At 46.6% G+C, this 26,282-nt stretch overlaps 1 protein-coding gene across 1 annotated transcript in view; it reads left to right on the top strand.

The window, feature by feature from the left end:
* Positions 1–26,282, top strand: part of UBR3 (ubiquitin protein ligase E3 component n-recognin 3) — a 406,648-nt gene that overhangs the window by 9,284 nt on the left and 371,082 nt on the right. Inside the window, exons 2-3 of the mRNA XM_063933505.1 lie at positions 4,190–4,329; positions 18,889–19,041. Coding sequence (XP_063789575.1) covers positions 4,190–4,329; positions 18,889–19,041 — 293 coding nt within the window. The remainder of the gene's footprint in view (positions 1–4,189; positions 4,330–18,888; positions 19,042–26,282) is intronic.

The raw sequence follows: 26,282 nt of genomic DNA, 5'->3' as shown, positions 1-26,282 counted from the left end.
TGTCATGGACACCCACGAGTGGAAATAGTCCCTGTTGGTCGGCATGCCGTCCGTCGGGATAGAGAGGGGGCGGGATTTTGGGGGATGACTTGTGACCTTTGGTCTGCTGACTGCCGGTCACATGAATACCACCCATTCAATTCATGTCTTATCCTTTCCGACATGAGTATTCAATGCCGCGCCAAACCTGACAGGTTTGACCCATTCCCGACAATGCCAATCCGACTTTTTGGATTTTTCGGATTGACATTGTCGGAAATGGGGCTAAAACCTGTCTGGTTTGGCCGCGCTTCCAACAATACACGTGGTTCGGCGGCGATCCTTGTGATTTTCGACAAGTCGGATTTCCCGACTTGTTGGAAAAAAGGGGGCAGCATTGAATAGGTCAGAGCCCCTTCTGACCTGAAACAGTCGGAAACTGCCGTCTTTCCGACAAGACGGCAGTTTCCGACTTCAATTGAATACCCCCCATATTCTTCTTTGAAATTAGGACTTATCCTTCAATTGAAAATATGTTTCCAGGTTTTAAGTATATCAATGCTTGGCCATAGGTGACTTAATTAGTGTCTCAGTCAGTTTGATTTAACCATCTGTGCTGAGCCATGGATATAATGAAAACCTGGACCGTTTGGATGCCTTGAGGACTGCGTTTGAGAACCTCTGGTTTAGGGGGTAATCCATTTGTCTTTGGATTCGTTTAAGTAATGGGTGCCTGAACGGCGATATTGAATTGTTCTGCAGCTGGGCGTGAGTGTCATCAGCACCCATTACTTAGCTTGATTGGCACATCCAAATTCCCCGGGTTTAGACACGTTCAGCAGCTAAAGCCATGCAAAGTATTGAGCATGCTGCCTAAATGGGAGTTTGATCACCCAAAAGCCTGACTTTTCACACATCTCTGATCACCACATCTGTAGGGTGCAAACAAAAATAATGGGCATCTGTAGTATTTGTGGCCATTGGCACAATCAATTGAATAGCTCCTATCACTTTAGATGGGAGCTGCAGGCGCCCAAAAACAATTGAATCCCCCCTTAGAGTTCAGTGAGTATGCACTCAAAGGTGATTTTCACTAAATCACTATTTTAATGTCAATACTTTTGCACTGACTGCATGGTCTTCTTTACTGACAAATGTACCTTATTTTAACTTTCTATATGTGTCCCTATATCCTTTTATTGCAGCAAAGTCTGGTATACTGTAAGCGCATAGGTCAGTTGTTCCAAAACTTTCTTGAATCACGGCACCCTAGTGTATCAGCATTGTTTGTACTGCACCCTTATGCCAAAAGTGTCTCACTGAGATATTTAGAAAACTATTAAATGAAGTAAATTGTGCTTGCATGTCATCCTTCGCTTTGTTTATACATTAATGCTGCGTTTAGCTCAAAATGCCGGGTCACACCTGGGATTTTGTAGCCGGATGCAACCTGGCTGAAACTCCTTTCATACTGGTGGCAAGACCTGGCTTATTGCGGGCTTGGTGACATCCCTGGTCATGTGTGCAGTGACGACGCTAGGAGATGTGTAGTAAATGGTTCCTGGGTCACATCGACCTGGCTCACCCGTTTACACTGCTCTGCAATCAGTGTCCTTCCTAGGACCAACCCTGCAAGCTGGCTGGGTTGGATTCCCGGGTCACTGGACCCAGGTGGAGCCGTTTCCAATGACCGAAATATCGGGTTCACGCGCTGTATTTTATGATTGGCGGGCATCGGCACTAGTTTTACCTGTCACATTGACCATGAATAATTTGCTTTGGTACTGGACCACCATGGTGCCCAGTAGTACAGGTGATTAAGAGTGTGGAATCTGATATGAAAGAGTTGTTGCAAATCTAATGTCCTTTTTTATTTTATTGTGGATATTTGTTGGGGAAAATCCTGGATTATTAGTGTGTTAAAGTTCACCTATTTCAAGCATCTACAGAAAAAATACTCATCTGAATGTCGCCAAATTTTCATTATGTCTTGATGAGGCAATAGGAAGGAAATTCATGCTAATAAAATCACATGGGTCCATTTTACAATTTTATTTGGACTTTAAGACAAAATGAGAATGACAAATGTTTTGAGGATGATATTCACAGTAAATAGCGATGAGGGGTGACGTGCTAAAAATGTTTGCATATCTGATACCGTGCAAGCGAAAATACTACCCATGGTGGGTTCATTTTTTTTTTTTTATGTAATTCCTTTTTTTGCTGTGAATTTTCTCCCCATAGCCTCATCAAGACTTAATGAAAATCTGGCGAATTTGTGAATTTTAATTATAGACAGGCGCTGAAACGTTGTCTGCAAAGCCTCCTTGTATTGTGATTTTTTACGATCAGTGAGTGTCGCCGTTGGAAAGATGTACAACATGCAGCTCACAGGGCTGTAATATGGAGGGCAGTGGGAGCAGTATCAATGTGTGTGTGTGTGTGTGTGTATATATATATATATATATATATATATATATATATATATATATATATATATATATATATATATATATATATATATATACACCCACACACACACACACACACTCATCCACTGTGTGTGTTTTATACTCCCGAAATATCTTATGACAAATAATTTGGCAATAGTTTGTATTTTTAATTTGGCAATCTGCTTAATACAGTATATATGTGTTACCTTTAAAGCTATGTTTTATTTAATACAAAAGCTAGTGGACACCAGCTTAGCGATTCCACTGTTGAGCTTGTATTGTATGCTACTGTCCCCACCTCCTGCATAATCATTCCAGTGTATCCCATTGTGTGGTAGACATGCTAAAGACAAGACGTACCGTAAGTGGCACATGATCAGATCATTACTTAATGTGCCCTTTTGTTGTGATTTTAACACCTTTATAATCAGTTTCCTAGTTTTGTTCTGATAACTTTACAAATCCAAGCTTAAGATCTGTCTTCTAATTTTTTAATGTGATTGTACACCATAGATATTAAATATCTTACTTATCGATTTAGCTGTGCATGTAATTATTATACTGAGTATAGAATGCATAAAGGTGATAATCTATTACTTAGTCACCCAGTTTACCACCTATGCCCTATATTTACTGAATACGCGGCACAGATATCATGGTATGCTGTGCTAGCTCACCTGCTCTCCTAATGAGTGACGCTGCAAAGTCTCTACCTAGTTTCATATGAGTGGTAGCTTTCTGGAGTAGCCTAATCTCTCCTCCTAGACAGCAGCAGTACAAAGATACCAGCCTATTAATAGCACAGACCTCCAAATAGCCCGCAGAGATCAGTATGGTGATCTACCACTTGACGAATCCCCAAGCTTTCACGAGCGTGTCTCGCCTTCAGTGTTACGTGATACATGACACACACTTAAAAGGGTGGTCTCATTCTAATAAACAAAAAAGAAAATAAAGTTGTTTTTTTATTTTTTGAACTGTTGAACAGACTCCATTTTTTTTTAATGTGCCTTTATGTGATCATGGCATGTATAAAATGTATATCCCTTGTACTGGCCAGACATTTTGCAGGGGTTGGGTCGGGATTCGGAGCGGGTGAGATATGGAGGTCGGTTTTGTGTAAGCCTGCCAGTAACATAACTACATCCCCTTCTAATGGTTCTCTTCCAGAGTGTCATATACTGCTTATGTGCTGCATGTTTTACTGTATCTTTTCCTCCGTTTTACACTCCTCTAACCTACTAGTGTGTTTATGTACTGTGCCCCAGTCCCTTTCTGACCAGGGTGCTATCTGTGTAGAGTCTGTACGTTCTCCCCATGTTTGCCAAGGCTGCTACTGTGTTCTGCAGATCTAGCCAGGAGTCCAAAAACATACTGTTAGTTTAATGGGATTCTGCCAAGATGGACCTTAGTGTGTGTTAGGGATTTTGGACATGGAATGGTATTGGCAAGTACAGTATGACCTACGATGAACAGCTGTAGGAAACTGGTAACACTGTACTGTATACTGAACCTTGAAAACCATGTCGGTTAACAGATTCTGCTGTAGAAAAATATCTGGAAATCCATTTCACTTTTACCTTTAGCAAGGAAACAATTGTGTCTGCTCCCACACTTTAAATAAAATGGTATTAAAGTCATGCAAAACAAACAAAAAAAACATTCTTCTGTTTGATATTGTATAATCTCTTCTGCTACTCGTTGTAGGATGTCAGATTTGTGAATTAATGATCTCTTCCATCTTTTCTGTTTTTTAGATTTTGTAAAAGACACAGAGTGAAGTCCAGCTCATGTGTTCCCTCTGTGCCCCACGACTTACTGGTGATGTCTGAACTGGTTATTCCGCGCTTCATCGTTTATCTTATACAGTACTTAAGAGACGGATACAATGAGCCAGGTATGTGTACTTGGGGAAAAAAAACATTACCAGCCACCGCAAACTGAATCTAAAGACTGATATTTTATTATAATTGTGAAATGCAAAGATGAGCCTGAATGGCTAATATTAACTTGTTGATAAATGTCTTTACATTTGAGACCTGCTTTTAATTTGCAATCAAAGTATATAAATGACTGTCTGGCTTCCAGTAATCTACAATATACTGGTTAAAGAGAAAATATTAGTGAATCGCTAGAACGCTGTGTTTTGTGTATCTGTGGATTGTGGGTTACTGTCTTGGTTATTGCACCAACTGTCCATGGTTAGTCAGTGCACAGACATTACACATGCTGTAGGTGCTTATAAGGATTGGGATGGAGCATATGGGAAGAAACACAAAGGTCTATTGTGTGTCTGGTAACATGTTGCATGTGGGAGGTCTTGCAGATTGCTCTATTTTACAACGCATCCAAAAACGTATTATTATACAGATTACAGCGCTGGAAATGAGCAGCATGCAAGGGAAATGGCAGTTATCAGGAAATAGCAATTCATTGGGATTAGCAAGACAGACACAGTGGCCATGTACATTTTATGGTACTCCATGAGATAAGACTACTTTGGTGTGAAGCCTTGTTTTCTTATAATGCCCTCTTTAAGGAAGTATTTTGTAAATACACAGTTTTGATTGGCGTGGTGAATAGAATGTGGCTGGAATAATCTTAAGTGATGCTTCCTATGTGTTTTTCCTTGGTTATCCTCAGATAGTGTACTATTTTCTCTATCGTCCTAGTGGATGCTGGGGTTCCTGAAAGGACCATGGGGAATAGCGGCTCCGCAGGAGACAGGGCACAAAAAGTAAAGCTTTATGATCAGGTGGTGTGTACTGGCTCCTCCCCCTATGACCCTCCTCCAAGCCTCAGTTAGGTTTTTGTGCCCGTCCGAGAAGGGTGCAATCTAGGTGGCTCTCCTAAAGAGCTGCTTAGAAAAGTTTAGCTTAGGTTTTTTATTTTACAGTGAGTCCTGCTGGCAACAGGATCACTGCAACGAGGGACTTAGGGGAGAAGAAGTGAACTCACCTGCGTGCAGGATGGATTGGCTTCTTTGGCTACTGGACATTAGCTCCAGAGGGACGATCACAGGTACAGCCTGGATGGTCACCGGAGCCTCGCCGCCGGCCCCCTTGCAGATGCTGAAAAGAGAAGAAGGTCCAGAATCGGCGGCAGAAGACTCCTCAGTCTTCTTAAGGTAGCGCACAGCACTGCAGCTGTGCGCCATTGCTCTCAGCACACTTCACACGGCAGTCACTGAGGGTGCAGGGCGCTGGGGGGGGGCGCCCTGGGAAGCAATGTAAACCTATTTTTTGGCATAAAATACCTCACATATAGCCTCCGGGGGCTATATGGAGATATTTAACCCCTGCCAGAATCCGTTAAAGAGCGGGAGACGAGCCCGCCGAAAAAGGGGCGGGGCCTATCTCCTCAGCACACAGCGCCATTTTCCTCACACAGCTCCGCTGGTCAGGAAGGCTCCCAGGCTCTCCCCTGCACTGCACTACAGAAACAGGGTAAAACAAGAGAGGGGGGGCAAAATTGTGGCAAAATTATATATATTAAAGCAGCTATATAGGGAGCACTTATTATAAGGCTATCCCTGTCATATATAGCGCTTTTGGTGTGTGCTGGCAAACTCTCCCTCTGTCTCCCCAAAGGGCTAGTGGGGTCCTGTCTTCTTTAAGAGCATTCCCTGTGTGTCTGCTGTGTGTCGGTACGTGTGTGTCGACATGTATGAGGACGATATTGGTGTGGAGGCGGAGCAATTGCCAAATATGGGGATGTCACCCCCTAGGGAGTCGACACCAGAATGGATGGCTTTATTTATGGAATTACGGGATAGTGTCAACACGCTAAAGCAGTCGTTTGACGACATGAGACGGCCGGACAATCAATCAGCACCTGTCCAGGCGCCTCAAACACCGTCAGGGGCTGTAAAACGCCCGTTACCTCAGTCGGTCGACACGGACCCAGACACAGGCACTGATTCCAGTGGCGACGGTGACGAATCAACCGTATTTTCCAGTAGGGCCACACGTTATATGATTTTGGCAATGAAGGAGGCGTTACATATTGCTGATACTACAGGTACCACAAAACAGGGTATTATGTGGGGTGTGAAAAAACTACCTATAGTTTTTCCTGAATCAGATGAATTAAATGAGGTGTGTGATGAAGCGTGGGTTGCCCCCGATAAAAAACTGCTAATTTCAAAGAAGTTATTGGCTTTATACCCTTTCCCGCCAGAGGTTAGGGCGCGCTGGGAAACACCTCCTAGGGTGGACAAGGCGCTCACACGCTTATCAAAACAAGTGGCGTTACCCTCTCCTGAGACGGCCGCACTTAAAGATCCAGCAGATAGGAGGATGGAAAATATCCAAAAAAGTATATACACACATACAGGTGTTATACTACGACCAGCTATAGCGACAGCCTGGATGTGCAGTGCTGGGGTAGCTTGGTCAGAGTCCCTGATTGAAAATATTGATACCCTGGATAGGGACAATGTTTTACTGTCTTTAGAGCAAATAAAGGATGCGTTTCTTTATATGCGTGATGCACAGAGGGATATTTGCACACTGGCATCACGGGTAAGTGCTATGTCCATTTCGGCCAGAAGAAGTTTATGGACGCGACAGTGGTCAGGTGATGCGGACTCAAAACGGCATATGGAAGTTTTGCCGTATAAAGGGGAGGAGTTATTTGGTGTTGGTCTATCGGATTTGGTGGCCACGGCTACAGCCGGGAAATCCACCTTTTTACCTCAAGTCACTCCCCAACAGAAAAAGACACCGACTTTTCAGCCGCAGCCCTTTCGTTCCTTTAAAAACAAGAGAGCAAAGGGATATTCATATCTGCCACGAGGCAGAGGAAAGGGGAAGAGACTGCAACAGGCAGCTCCTTCCCAGGAACAGAAGCCCTCCCCCGCTTCTACAAAAGCCTCAGCATGACGCTGGGGCTTCTCAAGCGGACTCGGGGGCGGTGGGGGGTCGTCTCAAGAATTTCAGCGCGCAGTGGGCTCACTCGCAGGTGGATCCCTGGATCCTGCAGATAATATCTCAGGGTTACAGGTTGGAACTAGAGACGTCTCCACCTCGCCGTTTCCTGAAGTCTGCTTTACCAACGTCCCCCTCCGACAGGGTGACGGTCTTGGAAGCCATTCACAAGCTGTACTCTCAGCAGGTGATAGTCAAGGTACCCCTTTTACAACAAGGAAAGGGGTATTATTCCACTCTATTTGTGGTACCGAAGCCGGATGGCTCGGTAAGACCTATTCTAAATCTGAAATCCTTGAACCTGTACATAAAAAAGTTCAAGTTCAAGATGGAGTCACTCAGAGCGGTGATAGCGAACCTGGAAGAAGGGGACTTTATGGTATCCTTGGACATCAAGGATACGTATCTCCACGTTCCAATTTACCCCTCACACCAGGGGTACCTCAGGTTCGTCGTACAGAACTGTCACTATCAGTTTCAGACGCTGCCGTTTGGATTGTCCACGGCACCTCGGGTCTTTACCAAGGTAATGGCCGAGATGATGATTCTTCTTCGAAGAAAAGGCGTATTAATTATCCCATACTTGGACGATCTCCTAATAAGGGCAAGGTCCAGAGAACAGCTAGAGATGGGACTAGCACTGTCTCAAGAAGTGCTAAAGCAGCACGGGTGGATTCTGAATATTCCAAAATCCCAGTTAATTCCGACAACACGTCTGCTGTTCTTAGGGATGATTCTGGACACGGTTCAGAAAAAGGTTTTTCTCCCGGAGGAAAAAGCCAAGGAGTTATCCGAACCTGTCAGGAACCTCCTAAAACCAGGAAAGGTGTCTGTACATCAATGCACAAGAGTCCTGGGAAAAATGGTGGCTTCTTACGAAGCAAATCCATTCGGCAGATTCCACGCAAGAGTTTTCCAGAGGGATCTGCTGGACAAATGGTCAGGGTCGCATCTTCAGATGCACCAGCGGATAACCCTGTCTCCAAGGACAAGGGTATCTCTTCTGTGGTGGTTGCAGAGTGCTCATCTATTGGAGGGCCGCAGATTCGGCATACAGGATTGGATCCTGGTGACCACGGACGCCAGCCTGAGAGGCTGGGGAGCAGTCACACAAGGAAGAAACTTCCAGGGCGTGTGGTCGAGCCTGGAAACGTCTCTTCACATAAACATTCTGGAACTAAGAGCAATCTACAATGCTCTAAGCCAGGCAGAACCTCTGCTTCAAGGAAAACCGGTGTTGATCCAGTCGGACAACATCACGGCAGTCGCCCATGTAAACAGACAGGGCGGCACAAGAAGCAGGAGTGCAATGGCAGAAGCTGCAAGGATTCTTCGCTGGGCGGAGAATCATGTGATAGCACTGTCAGCAGTGTTCATCCCGGGAGTGGACAACTGGGAAGCAGACTTCCTCAGCAGACACGACCTTCACCCGGGAGAGTGGGGACTTCATCCAGAAGTTTTCCACATGCTTGTAACCCGTTGGGAAAGACCAATGGTGGACATGATGGCGTCTCGCCTCAACAAAAAACTGGACAGGTATTGCGCCAGGTCAAGAGATCCGCAGGCAATAGCTGTGGACGCGCTGGTAACGCCTTGGGTGTACCAGTCGGTGTATGTGTTTCCTCCTCTGCCTCTCATACCAAAAGTATTGAGAATTATACGGCAAAGAGGCGTACTAGTGGCTCCGGATTGGCCAAGAAGGACTTGGTACCCGGAACTTCAAGAGATGATCACGGAGGATCCGTGGCCTCTACCTCTGAGAAGGGACCTGCTTCAGCAGGGTCCCTGTCTGTTTCAAGACTTACCGCGGCTGCGTTTGACGGCATGGCGGTTGAACGTCGGATCCTAAAGGGAAAAGGCATTCCGGAAGAAGTCATTCCTACCTTGATTAAAGCAAGGAAGGAAGTAACCGCGCAACATTATCACCGCATTTGGCGAAAATATGTTGCGTGGTGCGAGGATCGGAGTGCTCCGACGGAGGAATTTCAACTGGGTCGATTCCTACATTTCCTGCAATCAGGATTGTCTATGGGTCTCAAATTGGGATCTATTAAGGTTCAAATTTCGGCCCTGTCGATTTTCTTCCAGAAAGAATTGGCTTCAGTTCCTGAAGTCCAGACCTTTGTTAAGGGAGTACTGCATATACAGCCCCCTGTGGTGCCTCCAGTGGCACCGTGGGATCTCAATGTTGTTTTGGACTTTCTCAAATCTCATTGTTTTGGACCACTAAAAAATGTGGATTTGAAATATCTCACATGGAAAGTGACCATGCTACTAGCCCTGGCTTCGGCCAGGAGAGTGTCCGAACTGGCAGCTTTATCTTACAAAAGCCCATATCTGATTTTCCATTCGGACAGGGCAGAACTGCGGACTCGTCCGCATTTTCTCCCTAAGGTGGTGTCAGCATTTCATCTGAACCAGCCTATTGTAGTGCCTGCGGCTACAAGCGACTTGGAGGACTCCAAGTTGTTGGACGTTGTCAGAGCTTTAAAAATATACATTTCAAGGACAGCTGGAGTCAGGAAATCTGACTCACTGTTTATACTATATGCTCCCAACAAGTTGGGCGCTCCTGCGTCTAAGCAGACTATTGCGCGCTGGATTTGTAGTACGATTCAGCTTGCACATTCTGTGGCAGGCCTGCCACAGCCAAAATCGGTAAATGCCCACTCCACAAGGAAGGTGGGTTCTTCTTGGGCGGCTGCCCGAGGGGTCTCGGCATTACAACTCTGCCGAGCGGCTACGTGGTCGGGGGAGAACACGTTTGTAAAATTCTACAAATTTGATACCCTGGCTAAGGAGGACCTGGAGTTCTCTCATTCGGTGCTGCAGAGTCATCCGCACTCTCCCGCCCGTTTGGGAGCTTTGGTATAATCCCCATGGTCCTTTCAGGAACCCCAGCATCCACTAGGACGATAGAGAAAATAAGAATTTACTTACCGATAATTCTATTTCTCGGAGTCCGTAGTGGATGCTGGGCGCCCATCCCAAGTGCGGATTATCTGCAATAATTGTACATAGTTATTGTTACCTAAATCGGGTTATTGTTGTAGGGAGCCATCTTTCAGAGGCTCCTCTGTTATCATACTGTTAACTGGGTTTAGATCACAGGTTGTACGGTGTGATTTGGTGTGGCTGGTATGAGTCTTACCCGGGATTCATAAATCCTTCCTTATTGTGTACGCTCGTCCGGGCACAGTATCCTAACTGAGGCTTGGAGGAGGGTCATAGGGGGAGGAGCCAGTACACACCACCTGATCATAAAGCTTTACTTTTTGTGCCCTGTCTCCTGCGGAGCCGCTATTCCCCATGGTCCTTTCAGGAACCCCAGCATCCACTACGGACTCCGAGAAATAGAATTATCGGTAAGTAAATTCTTATTTTCAGGTATTCTTGTTTTTACGTCTATGCATTACTGCAGCAGGGTGAGCAAAATAGCATTATTATTATTATTATTATTATTATTATTCTTCTCATATTATAAAGGTTATATAGAATTTGCTATTGAGGATATGGAGGGTATTCAATAAGTACCAGCTGAAAAAAACGTCACTTCTCTCCCGTTTTTAAGTCAAATTTCCATTCGACCTTTTTAGTGCCCGTGGCGATTTTTCGACTGATTTGAATTGTTTTGGAAAATTTGCGGGCGTTTCGCCTTTTTTTGGGTCCGTTTTCGCCCATGCCGATTCAACAAAAAAAAAGTGAAAAGGCATGGGCTAAAAGGGATTTAAAAACGGGCGAAAACGGGGCGTGGCTTGGACGGACATGGAGTAGCACACAGACTGTGTGTCTCTCCGGCTATTAACTCCTGCATCAATATCCTGTGTCCCCCCCTGGGCCTGCAATCCGCCCCAATACCAACACTATAGTGTGGGGGTACCCCTGGCCCGCTCGGAGACTCGCCAGCAAGCTACCCTCTGAAATAGAGTGACTAAAGTGTGCGGGGGGCCCCGGGCCTGCTAATACACGTGGGACGCCGCCATCCTGCTGCCCGCACACTGACCTGCATCCGCCTCCCGTCACCCCTTACTGAGACCTGCATCGGGCTCCCGTCCTGAGCGCTGATCATCGGGTCCGCGGCCTCCTGCTGCCCCTGCAGAGACCTGCGTCCGGCTCCCGTCATCCCGCACCGAGACCTGCACCCGGCTCCTGTCCTCGCCGGGTCCGCGGCTTCCACTCCGTTGTGACGGGCGCCTCTCCTGTAGTGCTCCGGCCAGCGAGCGCTCCCCCGGCCGCTGCACCACCACGTGACCCGCCGCCGCTCTCTCTCCCTACTCGCTCCGGCGGCCCCAGCCCGTGACCTCCGGCTCCTGCACTGTGCTCTGCCGCTGGGGAGGAGGTGCATGGCACGGCTGAATTTTATAAGTGCCTGTGCCCTCCACATACTACTGCTGCCTTAATGAGCTCTGACCCATCAGGATAGGGAGCAGTGCAGTTAACCCCTGCAGACCCTGTAACACGCTGGTCAACCTCAGCCTCCTAGCACACACTTCCCTGCAACTTATTGTGCCTCATATGCTGGGAGGGAAGGGAAGGAAAGATTTCTATATATCCTGCCGCAATTATTTATTCTGTGCTAACTGAGGCTCCTGGTATTATACACGGTCGCTGATCAGTTCTGGTATACTATACTTACCCGCAAGCAGCGACTGGATAATTCTGATATACTACATTCAGCTATTTATTGGCCGTCCCTGGACAGTTCTTGATATACTATTTCATATACTTCTTGCCTCCTGCCGCCCGCTCGGCCATTATGGTCAAACCGCATCAGTCTGCCGCGGCCGCGGCGAAGTTGGAGAAGTATGTCAGAAATCCGCCGACGCGGTCCCAACAGGGTGGGGAGGTGCAGTCGACCTCGGCACCGCCTTCTCCGTCGGCTGGCTCCTCGTCTGCGGATACCGCTGATGCTGCTCTGCAGAGGGTGCTGGATGCGGTCACGGCCAGCGAAGCCCGCTTGGCCGACAGGATCGGTCAGGTCCAGTCGGATTTATCCATTATACACCAGGACCTTCAGCGGGTGCGAGAGAGGGTTGGTGAGGTTGAGACGCGCACCTCCACGCTGGAAGATACTGTTACGCCTCTTGGTAGACGCACTTCTGCTTTGGAGTCTCAGATGATGGATGTACATAGAAAGATGACGGATATGGAGGGGAGATTGCGGCGAAATAATGTCCGTTTCGTCGGACTCCCGGAGAAAGAAGAGGGTGCTTCTCCTGAAAAATTTCTTGAACGCTGGCTGTTGGATGTATTTGGAGCGGAGGAGTTCACTTCACATTTTGCAGTGGAACGCGCCCATAGGGTCCCGATGCGCCCATTACCTCCAGGGGCACCTCCCCGTACGTTTATTGCCAAGCTCCTCCATTACCGGGATAGAGACGTGATTCTGAGACTGGCCCGCACCAAGGGTCCCCTTAAGTGGAAGGGTTCCCCAGTGTCAGTCTTTCCGGATTTTGCTGCCGATGTCCAGAAGGATAGAGCTCAGTTTGTCCCTGTGAAACGCAGGCTGCGAGAATTGAATATCCCCTATGCCATGCTCTTTCCGTCTAAACTGCGGGTGGTCTCGGATGGGGAAACAAAATTCTTCACGACCCCTCGTGAAGCATCAATGTGGCTGGACGGACGCTTTCCGGCACGGCGAGCGCTTGCTGCTGATTGAATTTATGTGTTTGATTTCCCTACTTGCAAATACACTGTTACGTTTATGCTTCATATGATACTGTTATATTGTCTTGGGAGGGATGTATAGTTGTTTGTGGTTATGTTCCGTATGATTCCCTGCAAGATGTCAGTTTGGCTAGATGGACGATTTTCAAATGGGGGAGCGATGGCTGCTGATTGTGGTCCTGTTTCGGATGTATCAGCTAAGTCAATACGCCACTGTTTGTGATGTGCTGCTATGCGAATTACGGAGGGGCTATTTGCGGCCCTTACGGGCCTTTATTGGGAGGGGGTGGCTTTGTAGACGGGCGATTGGTAGATGTTGCCTTTATGCCGGTTTTGGGCCTTATGATCTCGGTGTTTGTTCTGCTATATACTCTTTAAGGGGTAATCGGGTACTTAGTCGGGCTGGGGGTGAAGGTCTAGGGGGGGATTGGTTTTGTTTTGAGTTTAGCTGGGGGATTTTCCTGTCTTATGGTCATTAAATTCTTGGCCCCCTTAGTGGATATAGGAATTTGACCTTAGTTGGTACTGGTGGAGTATGTTATCGGGCTCTCTGCCATAGTTGGGATTGTTAGTCCTTAGGGTGTTTTGTTGTTAGGGAATCAGGTATGCCGCTAGTTTTAGGTGGTATACGGGGTGGGGATGGGGGTTATTTTAGATTGTTATCATTCAGGTGTTTTTATTTTTCGCTGTGCAATGTGCTTATTTCCGCTATGTTTATGTTGCAGCTGACTGCAGGCGTATCCTCTTTGGTATTCACTGGCGATGGCTGGCCGCGGGTGCTATGCAAAATCACAACAATGCTCTGTTATGGCGTCGGTTAAGTTTCTGTCGTGGAATGTGCGGGGGATCAATGACAAGGTTAAGCGCTCCTTGATCCTTAGACAGATTAAATCTTATGCGTCGGATATTGTTTGCTTGATGGAAACCCACCTACTGGGTACTAAGATTATGTCCCTTAAAAAACCGTGGGTGGGATGGGCTTACCATTCTATGCATACTGCAGCGTCCCGGGGAGTGTCGATTCTAATTAGGAAATCTGTTCCCTTTGTGCTTGATTCTGCGCAAACGGATCAATGGGGTAGATATGTATTTCTCAGGTGCAGAATTAACTCCGTCCCCTTGTTATTGCTGGCTGTGTATGTACCCCCTCCATACTCGCATGACGTCCTTAAAAAGGCATCTGTCTTTATGGCTGCTTCCCCTGACGTGCCCGTTATCTGTATGGGGGACTTTAACAACGTTTTAAATCACGAGCTGGATAGGTTGTCCAGGGCGTCCTCCAACCCGCGCCCCGGGAACTCCCCGTTTGCAGACACTGTGTCAGAGTTGGGTCTGATAGACCCCTGGAGATTGAAGAATCCTGATTTGAGGCAATACTCATGTTTTTCACGCTCTCACTCTTCCTTCTCTAGGATAGATTTGGCTCTTATGTCCCGGGAGCTTTTGCCCAAAGTTCAGAATGTAAGATATGAGACTAGGGGTATCTCGGATCACTCCCCTATATCGTTACATATTGACTTCAATTGTCAGCGAGGCCAAGCAGTGTGGAAATTTAATCCATTTTGGCTGACGCATATGGGTGAGGGATCTGATTTGGAGGCTAGCTGGTCAGAATTTTTTGTTATGCATGATGACACCTCGGATGTGTCTCTGCTATGGGACACTTTCAAGGCTTTCTTGAGAGGTACATTGATCAAACGGGTAGGGAGTCTTAAATCCTCCTTTAGAAAACACGAGTCTGACTTGGAGGCTCGGGTGACCGCTTCAGAGGTGACGTACGTGCGAGATGGCACGGATGCTTCTAAGCTGGTGTGGCTTCATGCGCAGGGTGAGTGGAATGATTATCTGTGGGGGAAAACCCAGCACAGACTTCTCTTCTCCTCACATGTCCAGTATGCTACGGGCGATAGACCAGGTTCTTATTTGGCCAACCTTGCAAGGGGTGACCGTTCCTCTCATACTGTAGTGGAGATTTTGGACTCAGCTGGGTCAGTGCTGGACCGCACCCCCCAGATCGTGGCGGAATTTGTCTCATATTATCAGGCATTATATAGTTCTCAGTTGACCTGTTCCCCGCTAGAGCTAGGTGAATACTTGGATGGGGTCCACTTGCCCTCCATCTCCAGTGAGGCCAGGGCCCTTCTAGATGCTCCTTTGTCGGTGGAGGAGATTGAGACCGCGATCTCTGCCTCCCCCGATGGTAAGGCCCCTGGCCTTGATGGCATCCCGTCAGAACTGTATAAGAAATATATGAAATTCTTTGCCCCTCGGTTGCTTGAGTTGTTCAGTGAAATTCTGGCCCAAAGTGCGCTTCCCCCGTCTATGGCAGAGGCATTGATTATAGTGATTCCCAAGCCGGATAAAGACCCCAGGAGGGTTGAATCCTACCGTCCCATTTCCCTGTTGCCCACGGATATTAAAATCCTGGCCAAGGTTCTGGCTTCCAGACTTGGCCGGGTCGTCTCCCAAATTATCCACCCTGACCAAACGGGCTTCATGCCTGGCAAGTCCACTGCTGTGAACTTGAGACGCCTGTTTACTCATTTTCAGGCTTCTCGGGAGGAGGACTGCTCTGCCGTTATTGCCTCCTTAGATGCCGCAAAGGCCTTTGATTCAGTGGAGTGGGCCTTCCTCTGGGAGACTATGAGTAGGTTTGGTGTGGGCCCCAACTTTATCAAGTATGTTAAATTGTTATATTCTCAGCCCATGGCCAGAGTCTCGGTGAACGGGTTTGTCTCGGACTCCTTCCCCTTATCCAGGGGAACGAGGCAGGGCTGCCCTCTGTCCCCGACTCTGTTTGCTATCGCTATTGAGCCACTGGCGTGTTTGATTAGAGCAGCTCGGGACATTGAGGGTATTAGGGTTGGCGCAAGGGAAGACAGGATAGCATTATACGCTGATGACCTGTTGCTCTTTGTGGACGATTCTGTTTCCTCCCTACCTAAACTTCTTGACTTGATAACTGACTATGGACGTTTCTCCGGGCTCAAAATTAACTGGGATAAATCCACCATTACTCCACTTAGAGGCCCGGTTTCGGAGGCCCCGGTGATTCAAACCCCCCTTAAATGGGTAGACTCCTTCAAATACCTGGGGATATGGGTATCAAATAACCCTTGTACCTATGTTTCCCTTAATGTCATGCCGCTGATAGGGTATCTCCGCTCGAAGGTTAGGGTTTGGGGGTCTTTGCCCCTGACTGTTACTGGTAGGGTCAGTTTGGTAAAGATGGTATACTTGCCCAAACTCCTTTATGTTCTCCAGCAATCCCCTATATATATTAACCTGAAGACATTTCGACAGATTGACAGTTTGCTTTCTTCTTTAATATGGGCCAGCAGGAGAGCAAGGCTGAGACTAGACGTTCTGTCCAGGCCGAAAGTGTTGGGAGGCTTAGCTCTCCCTTTATTTCGATTTTATTACTATGCCGCGCAGTTGGCACATATATGGGAGTGGGTGAACGCCACGGATGCTCTCACTTTGCACTCCCAATTGCTTCTCCAGATATACCCTGCCGGCTCTCCATTACAGATGCTTCTTTGTGGGAACCCTAACTTGTCCAAGATCCCTATAATAAGACAGGCCGTCCTCATATGGAAAAAGGTACATGTTATCCTATTAGGCCAGGGTATTGACCCAGATACTCCTCTGGACAATGCCCTCGGCTTCCCAGAATTGGCTTCGCTGCGGACTGGGGCGGTGTGGGGGAGGTGGGGTGTGACGTCCCTGGGCCACTTATATAATGATGGTATACTGAGGTCCTTCCTTCAGCTTCAACAGGAGTACAGTATACCCTCTTCTCATTTCTACCGCTACCTGCAGCTGAGACATGCGCTTAACGCACAATTTCCCGACACTCCTCCAATGATTGCCGACTCCCCGGTCAAGTCTCTCCTGCGGTCCCTGGGAAGCGAACATCTGGTGTCTAACATTTATGCAAGCATGCTTCGCTCTCACTACTCTGACCCGTTGTCCATTCTCAGGAACAAGTGGGAATCTGACTTGGGTGCTATCTCTGATGAGATTTGGGAGGGTGCTCTATGTTCTCCACGATTATCCACTACCACCACTAGATATCAGCAAATTCAACTGTTTATAATACACAGAGTATATATGACGCCAGTGCGCTTGCGACATGTAGGGGGTACCCACTCCTCTGGATGTCCTAGGTGCGGTAGTTTGGATGCAGACTTCTGGCACATTCTCTGGCAGTGTCCCAAGATAGCCGTATTCTGGACGGGTGTTACTGACGCCCTGGTGTCAACGGGTATCCCCTCGTCTGTGTGCTCCCCGACGACATGTGTGTTATCCGCTGTGGAGGAGGATGCCCTGGACCCCCCTGCCAAACGATATGTAATTAATCTGTGCGGCCTGGCCAAGGTGTGTATCGCCAGGCTTTGGCTAGCCAGAGATGCACCCACACTGCGATCCTGGGTCTCCCTTGTAAATGATACGGCCTCTCACGAGAAATATGTATACCTAGCTAGAAAAGCAGAGAAAAAATATCAGGACCTGTGGGGTCGATGGCTTGAGTCCCCGCTTTCTGGAACCCGAGGTGTTTAGATATGCTGCAAGGGATTAGAGTGGGTGTGTGACTTTTGATCTGCACTGGGTACACTGCCTCTTCTCTCTATGTTATCCCCTGCGCCCGCGGTCAGCCATTCCCGTTCCCCTGCCATCGCTTTAGCTATGAAATCAGCTCAAATTTATGATGTGCTGCCATAGATATGGATATCCATATACAGCTTTCATTGATGTATATGCGCCTTGTTAGCATGCAATATTGATTCTAAATCATAACCTATGTTTCGGATTTTAGGCCTGCACCGCTCTTCTATGACAACAATGATAACAGGTCCCTAGTGGACAGGGGAATCTGCGTATTCCCTGGGCTGGGGATCTACTATGGGCTGTGCTGTTGTTGTTTTTTTTTTTTTGTTGTTGTTTGTTTTGTACTGTGTTTAATGTTAAACAGAAAACTAATAAAAAGTATTGAATTAAAAAAAAAAAAAAACGGGCGAAAACGCCAACAATTGAATACCCAGGGTCGAATTAGTCGGCTGGCTAAAAAAACGGCACTAATTGAATACCTCCCCTATATGTATCCAAAACCTGGCCGTTATTGACCAAACAGGCAGGCAGTTGTACTGTGTATGAACCCTAAAGAGATCATTCTGAATAATCCTAACCTTATTGCATTTGAACACGTATTGTAGAAGAGACTTTCGTTGATGTGTATAGGCCACCAGCCAACCCAGGAGTGACGCAAGCATTTGGGATGCGTCTTAATGGCAGTAGATGTGGGCAGCTATGTTACTGAAGTGCATTTTCTTTAATGCTGATACAGAAATATTTGAGGTTTCTAAACATTCTTGTTGTGGTGTTTATTATGGTTTTATTTCCCTGTTTTATAGTTCTTGTTTTCTGTTTGTCAGTAGAATGTCACTTCTATGATTTGAAGACTACACCTAAATCCTTAGACGCGCACACACACCTCTACAGAATTCTTCACACAGTGTTATTTAGTTCCATGCAAACCTACATTTCTGTGTTGTAAAGATATGTTGTCAAGCCTATACGAATACATTCAATTTGTGTAGCCATTTACAAAACAAATGTAGTGCATATCGTATGTATTGGTTTATAATACTATGGCTTTCTTGGTGGAGCAATGTTGCTAAACAAAATAACCAGAGTAGTTTGTTCTTAGATTAGCAAAATGATTCATAATGTTTAACAAAGTGTGATTTGCATTTTTTTTTTTTTATTTTTCACTCATTTTATTTCCATAGTTTGAAAATAATCCAGAATATTTAACATGATTCTTGGTCTCAATGTGTAATACTCTGTCTTGTCCCCAGATTCATCATCTGATAAAGACCTCCAGAAAACCCTTCAGGCTTTGGATCCCCAGATCTCCTTTCTGGAGGACCTAACCAAGATGGGAGGAGCAATGAGATCAGTTCTTACCCAGGTCCTCACCAACCAGCAGTATTACAAAGATCTGTGCGCCGGTAAGATGTGCCTGATAGGACATTTCAATAGCTTGTGGAGACAGTGTGTTCTTGGTGTGTGTGGGTGTGTGTTTTTTTTTTTTTTTTTTTACAAAGCATTTGACCGTTTTTTTTGTGCTTTTGGTCCATAATACATGAGTAGCTGAATATAATTTGCTTTAGCCTTCATTAGTTGTATTGTAGTGGGAGATTTACAGTACGTAGATTAGCACTGCTTTTCTTTTTGGATAAATAAATATAAAATTTTATATTATTTGCATATTTGTGGACATTTCTTTTGAACCATACCAGGTAACTTTTTCACCATGTGGCGTACCACCCAATCATTCTGTTTGATCAAAACATGATTGAGTGAATTAGTTGGAGAGGTGGGGAAAAGTCAAAATGCCGCCGATCGGGATCTTGGCATTCAGGAGACCGGCGCTGGAATCCTGATAACCGGCATTTTGCCGACGCCCCCCATCACAACACCCGCCCCTAATTCCCACTCTGTTGGTGGGTCCACGCCTCCAACCGAGTGGGAATAGAACCTGTGGCAAGCCAAGCTTGCCACCGGTGCCCTCAGTGTGCCAAGCGTAGCGAGCCCGCAAGGGACTCGCTGCCGGTATTCCAGTAGACAGGATGCCGCTGTCGGGATACTGACAGCCGGCATCCCGCCAGCTGGTTTATCATACCGGACCCCGTGAAAATTGTCATTAGTTTCGCTGTAAGCCCTGCACTTGATCAAACATCAATGTACACACTATTCACTAGTTTTTGTGTGAAGAGGCTTACCAACTGCATTTCACTTACTTCCATTTTCCCTTTAATTAATATGAAATTACATTTACAGTTAGCTGGTATATTCAGGCAGCTGGAGCCATTATCAGGTTAGAAAGAGTCTGACACAGAAGATATTCTCAAAATAGACTTAAGACTGTGTGGATAAAACAGCACAATCCAGGATATGCCTTGGATGAAACCTAAGTGTGAACACAGAGGGCATCCACGAGCTGCTAATGATGACAAGGCGCTAACAGTACTTTTAGAAATTCTCCACAGTAAACATACAAAAAACAGCAAGACTCCATTCTCAATTATTATTGGGTGTCAGGATTACAACAGTATCATATTTATCTGATTTAGCACCCAGCTCTTAGGGATTTTATAGCACCATGGTTAACCTGATACTGCTGGTGTGTGTTTAGAATTTAGAATTTTTTTTTCCCGTCTCCTATTCCATGTTTCTAGGTCACTGAAAAAAAAAAGAGATAATGCAGGTGCACACTAAGCATGAGGAACAGTAGTAATCAGAATAATTATAATAAACTGTGCAATTTTTCATACAGTAAGATTGAGGTTCTTAGCATAATTTTTTGCCAAAAATATAGGCCCACCTACCACAGCCAGGTGACCTCATAATGTGTATCCCTAACATTCCTAAGGTTCATGTTTAGAGCGCTAGTGTGATGCCTTGGGGCGGTGGGTTGTGCTGGCCCTGGGGAATCCCATGTTGTGGACTTGAACATTAGGAATGTTAAAAAATAAAAATAAACACCTGATGAGGTCACCTGGCTGTGGTGAGTGGGCCCAATTATAGTAAGAACCTCCGTTTTGCAGTATAGTAAGAACCTCAGTTTTGCAGTCTGTGTCAAGTTAACAATACATCATCATGTGATCTCTCTTGAACAGCTTTAAGTCCATAAAACAGGAAAAAATGGAGCGTAATTAAAATGAGTTTCATTATTAAATTGTATGATTTTTTTATTTTTTCCTGTAGTTACACATTTCAAGAAAAATTTATTTTTTATTTATTGCAATTGATTGTGGTTGGGGCATCTACGCCAGCACTCTGATTATAATAACACAGCTCAACAACAAAAAAGTTTTGTACCGTTGCCAAGGATATTTGAACAATTTTAGTTTTTTTTTGAAGTTGTTGAAAAAATAAAGTAGTTTTTTGGAATTGGCTCTAGCTATTGAAAATAAGAATTTACTCACCGGTAATTCTATTTCTCGTAGTCCGTAGTGGATGCTGGGAACTCCGTAAGGACCATGGGGAATAGCGGGCTCCGCAGGAGACTGGGCACTCTAAGAAAGAATTAGGACTACCTGGTGTGCACTGGCTCCTCCCTCTATGCCCCTCCTCCAGACCTCAGTTAGGGAAACTGTGCCCGGAAGAGCTGACACAATAAGGAAGGGATTTGGAATCCCGGGTAAGACTCATACCAGCTACACCAATCACACCGTACAACTCGTGATACTATATCCAGTTAACAGTATGAACAACAACTGAGCCTCACGAACAGATGGCTCATAACAATAACCCTTTAGTTAGGCAATAACTATATACAAGTATTGCAGACAATCCGCACTTGGGATGGGCGCCCAGCATCCACTACGGACTACGAGAAATACAATTACCGGTGAGTAAATTCTTATTTTCTCTGACGTCCTAGTGGATGCTGGGAACTCCGTAAGGACCATGGGGATTATACCAAAGCTCCCAAACGGGCGGGAGAGTGCGGATGACTCTGCAGCACCGAATGAGCAAACTCAAGGTCCTCCTCAGCCAGGGTATCAAACTTGTAGAATTTTGCAAATGTGTTTGAACCCGACCTAGTAGCAGCTCGGCAAAGTTGTAAAGCCGAGACCCCTCGGGCAGCCGCCCAAGAAGAGCCCACTTTCCTCGTGGAATGGGCTTTTACAGATTTAGGATGCGGCAGTCCAGCCGCAGAATGTGCAAGTTGAATCGTGCTACAGATCCAGCGAGCAATAGTCTGCTTAAAAGCAGGAGCACCCAGCTTGTTGGGTGCATACAGGATAAAGAGCGAGTCCGTTTTCCTTACTCCAGCCGTCCTGGAAACATATATTTTCAGGGCCCTGACTACGTCCAGTAACTTGGAATCCTCCAAGTCCCGAGTAGCCGCAGGCACCACAATAGGTTGGTTCACATGAAACCACCTTAGGAAGGAATTGGGAACGAGTCCTCAATTCCGCCCTATCCATATGAAAAATCAGATAAGGGCTTTTACATGACAAAGCCGCCAATTCTGATACACGCCTGGCCGACGCCAAGGCCAACAGCATGACCACTTTCCACGTGAGGTATTTTAGCTCCACGGTTTTAAGTGGCTCAAACCAATGCGACTTTAGGAAATCCAACACCACGTTGAGATCCCACGGTGCCACTGGAGGCACAAAAGGGGGCTGAATATGCAGCACTCCTTTAACAAAAGTCTGAACTTCAGGCAGTGAAGCCAGTTCTTTTTGGAAGAAAATCGACAGAGCCGAGATCTGGACCTTAATGGAACCCAATTTTAGGCCCATAGTCACTCCTGACTGTAGGAAGTGCAGAAATCGACCGAGCTGAAATTCCTCCGTTGGGGCCTTCCTGGCCTCACACCAAGCAACATATTTTCGCCATATGCGGTGATAATGTCTTACGGTCACATCTTTCCTAGCTTTAATCAGCCTAGGAATGACTTCCTCCGGAATGCCCTTTTCTTTTAGGATCCGGTGTTCAACCGCCATGCCGTCAAACGCAGCCGCGGTAAGTCTTGGAACAGACAGGGCCCCTGCTGCAGCAGGTCCTGTCTGAGCGTCAGAGGCCATGGGTCCTCTGAGATCATTTCTTGAAGTTCTGGGTACCAAGCTCTTCTTGGCCAATCCGGAACCACAAGTATAGTTCTTACTCCTCTCCTTCTTATTATTCTCAGTACCTTGGGTATGAGAGGCAGAGGAGGGAATACATAAACCGACTGGTACACCCACGGTGTCACTGGAGCGTCCACAGCTATCGCCTGAGGGTCCCTTGACCTGGCGCAATATCTTTTTAGCTTTTTGTTGAGGCGGGACGCCATCATGTCCACCTGTGGCCTTTCCCAACGGTGTACAATCATTTGGAAGACTTCTGGATGAAGTCCCCACTCTCCCGGGTGGAGGTCGTGCCTGCTGAGGAAGTCTGCTTCCCAGTTGTCCACTCCCGGAATGAACACTGCTGACAGTGCTAACACATGATTTTCCGCCCATCGGAGAATCCTTGTGGCTTCTGCCATCGCCATCCTGCTTCTTGTGCCGCCCTGACGGTTTACATGGGCGACCGCCGTGATGTTGTCTGACTGGATCAGCACCGGCTGGTGTTGAAGCAGGGGTCTTGCCTGATTTAGGGCATTGTAAATGGCCCTTAGTTCCAGAATATTTATGTGTAGGGAAGTCTCCTGACTCGTCCATAGTCCTTGGAAGTTTCTTCCCTGTGTGACTGCCCCCCAACCTCGAAGGCTGGCATCCGTGGTCACCAGGACCCAGTCCTGTATGCCGAATCTGCGGCCCTCTAGAAGAGTGGGCACTCTGCAGCCACCACAACAGCGACACCCTGGTCCTTGGAGACAGGGTTATCAGCCGATGCATCTGAAGATGCGATCCGGACCACTTGTCCAACAGATCCCACTGAAAGATCCTTGCATGGAACCTTCCGAATGGAAATGCTTCGTAAGAAGCTACCATCTTTCCCAGGACTCGCGTGCAGTGGTGCACCGACACCTGTTTTGGTTTTAGGAGGTCTCTGACTAGAGATGACAACTCCTTGGCCTTCTCCTCCGGGAGAAACACCTTTTTCTGTTCTGTGTCCAGAACCATCCCCAGGAACAGTAGACGCGTTGTAGGAACCAGCTGCGACTTTGGAATATTCAGGATCCAGCCGTGCTGTTGTAGCACTTCCCGAGCTAGTGCTACTCCGATCAACAACTGTTCCCTGGACCTCACCTTTATAAGGAGATCGTCCAAGTACGGGATAATTATAACTCCCTTTTTTCGAAGGAGTATCATCATTTCGGCCATTACCTTGGTAAATACCGTTGGTGCCGTGGACAGACCAAACGGCAACGTCTGGAATTGGTAATGACAGTCCTGTACCACAAATCTGAGGTACTCCTGGTGAGGAGGGTAAATGGGGGACATGCAGGTAAGCATCCTTGATGTCCAGTGATACCATGTAATCCCCTTCGTCCAGGCTTGCAATAACCGCCCTGAGCGATTCCATTTTGAACTTGAACCTTCTTATATAAGTGTTCAAGGATTTCAAATTTAAAATGGGTCTCACCGAACCGTCCGGTTTCGGTACCACAAACATTGTGGAATAGTAACCCCGTCCCTGTTGAAGGAGAGGTACTTTGGTTATCACCTGCTGGGAGTACAGCTTGTGAATCGCCTCCAGCACCGCCTCCCTGTCTGGGGGAGTAGTTGGCAAGGCTGATTTGAGGAAACGGCGAGGGGGAGACGTCTCGAATTCCAGCTTGTACCCTTGAGATACCACTTGTAGAATCCAGGGATCCACCCGTGAGCGAACCCACTGGTCGCTGAAGTTCCGGAGACGGGCCCCCACCGCACCTTCTTTTCTAGAAGCTCAGGAGAGCCCCTAGTGTGCATCCAGCTCGAGCCGGGCACAGATTCTAACTGAGGTCTGGAGGAGGGGCATAGAGGGAGGAGCCAGTGCACACCAGGTAGTCCTAATTCTTTCTTAGAGTTCCCAGTCTCCTTCGGAGCCCGCTATTCCCCATGGTCCTTACGGAGTTCCCAGCATCCACTAGGATGTCAGAGAAATAATGGATACTCTCACTCCAATAGGGAACTTGGCCATAATGCGTGCATATAGAAATTTACCGGCACATTCTAGAAAGGGAGACATGGAGAATTCTAGGTGTTCACTCCGCAATCATTCTGTAATATTCCCCCTGGTATATACGTGATTGGCCACTGGCAGTTGAGCGGTTTGCGTTGTCTATTGTATTTTTCTTGTTTCTCCTCCGTGTATATCAAAAATTAGAGGCAAGCTAGCAAAAGCAACGTCATATTCAGAATCGGCACCACAAAGTTACCCCAAAGTCGCTCTAATATGATTGGCAGTAAAATGAGAGCTGATCAGTGCAATAATAATAATAATAATAATAATAATAATTTTATTTATGTAGTGGTTTTTTTCTAGTAGTACTCCAGGCGCTTTATAGATACTATGAATATAGCTCAAAGAACTTACATTTCCATAATGTGCAGAAACCATGAATATAATACGGGTGTGGATCAATGGGTCGACAGTCAATAGGTTGCATGAGTTCATGAAAAAGGTAGACTCTAGAAAAGGTCGACGATTACAATAGGTTGACACAGTGACAAGGTAGTCATAGAAATGGTTGACACAAGGTTGTTTTTTTTGTGTATGTCATTTTGTATCTTTAACCAATTAGTGGAAACGTGTACCCTCGTGGCCGCACTACGTTTGCCACTTGTCGGCACGTTACTATTTTCAATCGTAATCCACGTGGATGGTAAATGATGAAAAAAAAAAAAGTAACATTTCAATTCACGATGCGTGCCGCTATAATACATTTACCCAAGTGTCCAGAAATTACAGTTCCCACATGCTTTCCCCCTGGGAGAAGTCTGACTCTTAGCCAATAAGCTTTGTGGCCTTCCCACTGTTGATTTATTGTATACTAACACTTGTGGTTCTCCAAGTGCCAGGATGCTGGGGCAGACTTGCTGGGACCTTTAGTCCCATTGTAAAGAACAATATAATTTCTGTTTTTGACAGTGTGAAGCCCGCCCCTATGCTTCAAGGTGCAGGGCATAGCCACAGGCGTCACCCCATACCTGGGAGATCCCTTATTGGGAGGTCCCCAATTTCCAAAGGGGTCTCCCCCCTGCAATCACATTACCCAACCCCAGATTGGGGCTGGTTACTGTGGTGGCAGGGGATTCCGGTGATGTCCTACCATGGCATTAACCCCCCCGGCCCGGTGCTGGTTACTAGAAAGCAGGGGGGGGGGGGGGGGGGCTCCATGCTGTTTTTTCCCCCTCTTCTTTCCACTACCAGGACAGGCTCAGAGGTCCAGGCTGATAATTCTTTTGCTGGTGGGGGGGATCCAAAACTGTTTTTTTTTTTTTTTTTTCTCTTAAATGTAACTATTTAATATAACAACGCCTGTACAGATCATCTGTGCAATGCTTCGGAACAACAGACCGCGCACAGGCAGGTCCATTGATATCGGCTATTCTGCGATTTTGTTCCATTTTTTTCCCCTTGATTTCAATACAACTCTTAGTAAATCAGTGATTTGTGTTGGTGTCCATGTTAAGGGTTTGATGTTTGGTCTAATGGTGGGAGTCTCTTTGGTGTGTTTAGTCGTGCTTGAGTTGCCTTTAGTAAATCCCTGATTTGCAAAATCACACCAAAGTAGCAGAAAGCACCAAATCATCTGAAATCG

The sequence above is a fragment of the Pseudophryne corroboree genome, chromosome 7, assembly GCF_028390025.1.
Source record: "Pseudophryne corroboree isolate aPseCor3 chromosome 7, aPseCor3.hap2, whole genome shotgun sequence".
Taxonomy (NCBI): domain Eukaryota; kingdom Metazoa; phylum Chordata; class Amphibia; order Anura; family Myobatrachidae; genus Pseudophryne; species Pseudophryne corroboree.
Note: the sequence above shows the minus strand (reverse complement) of the source record. Positions and strands in the feature narration are given on the sequence as shown.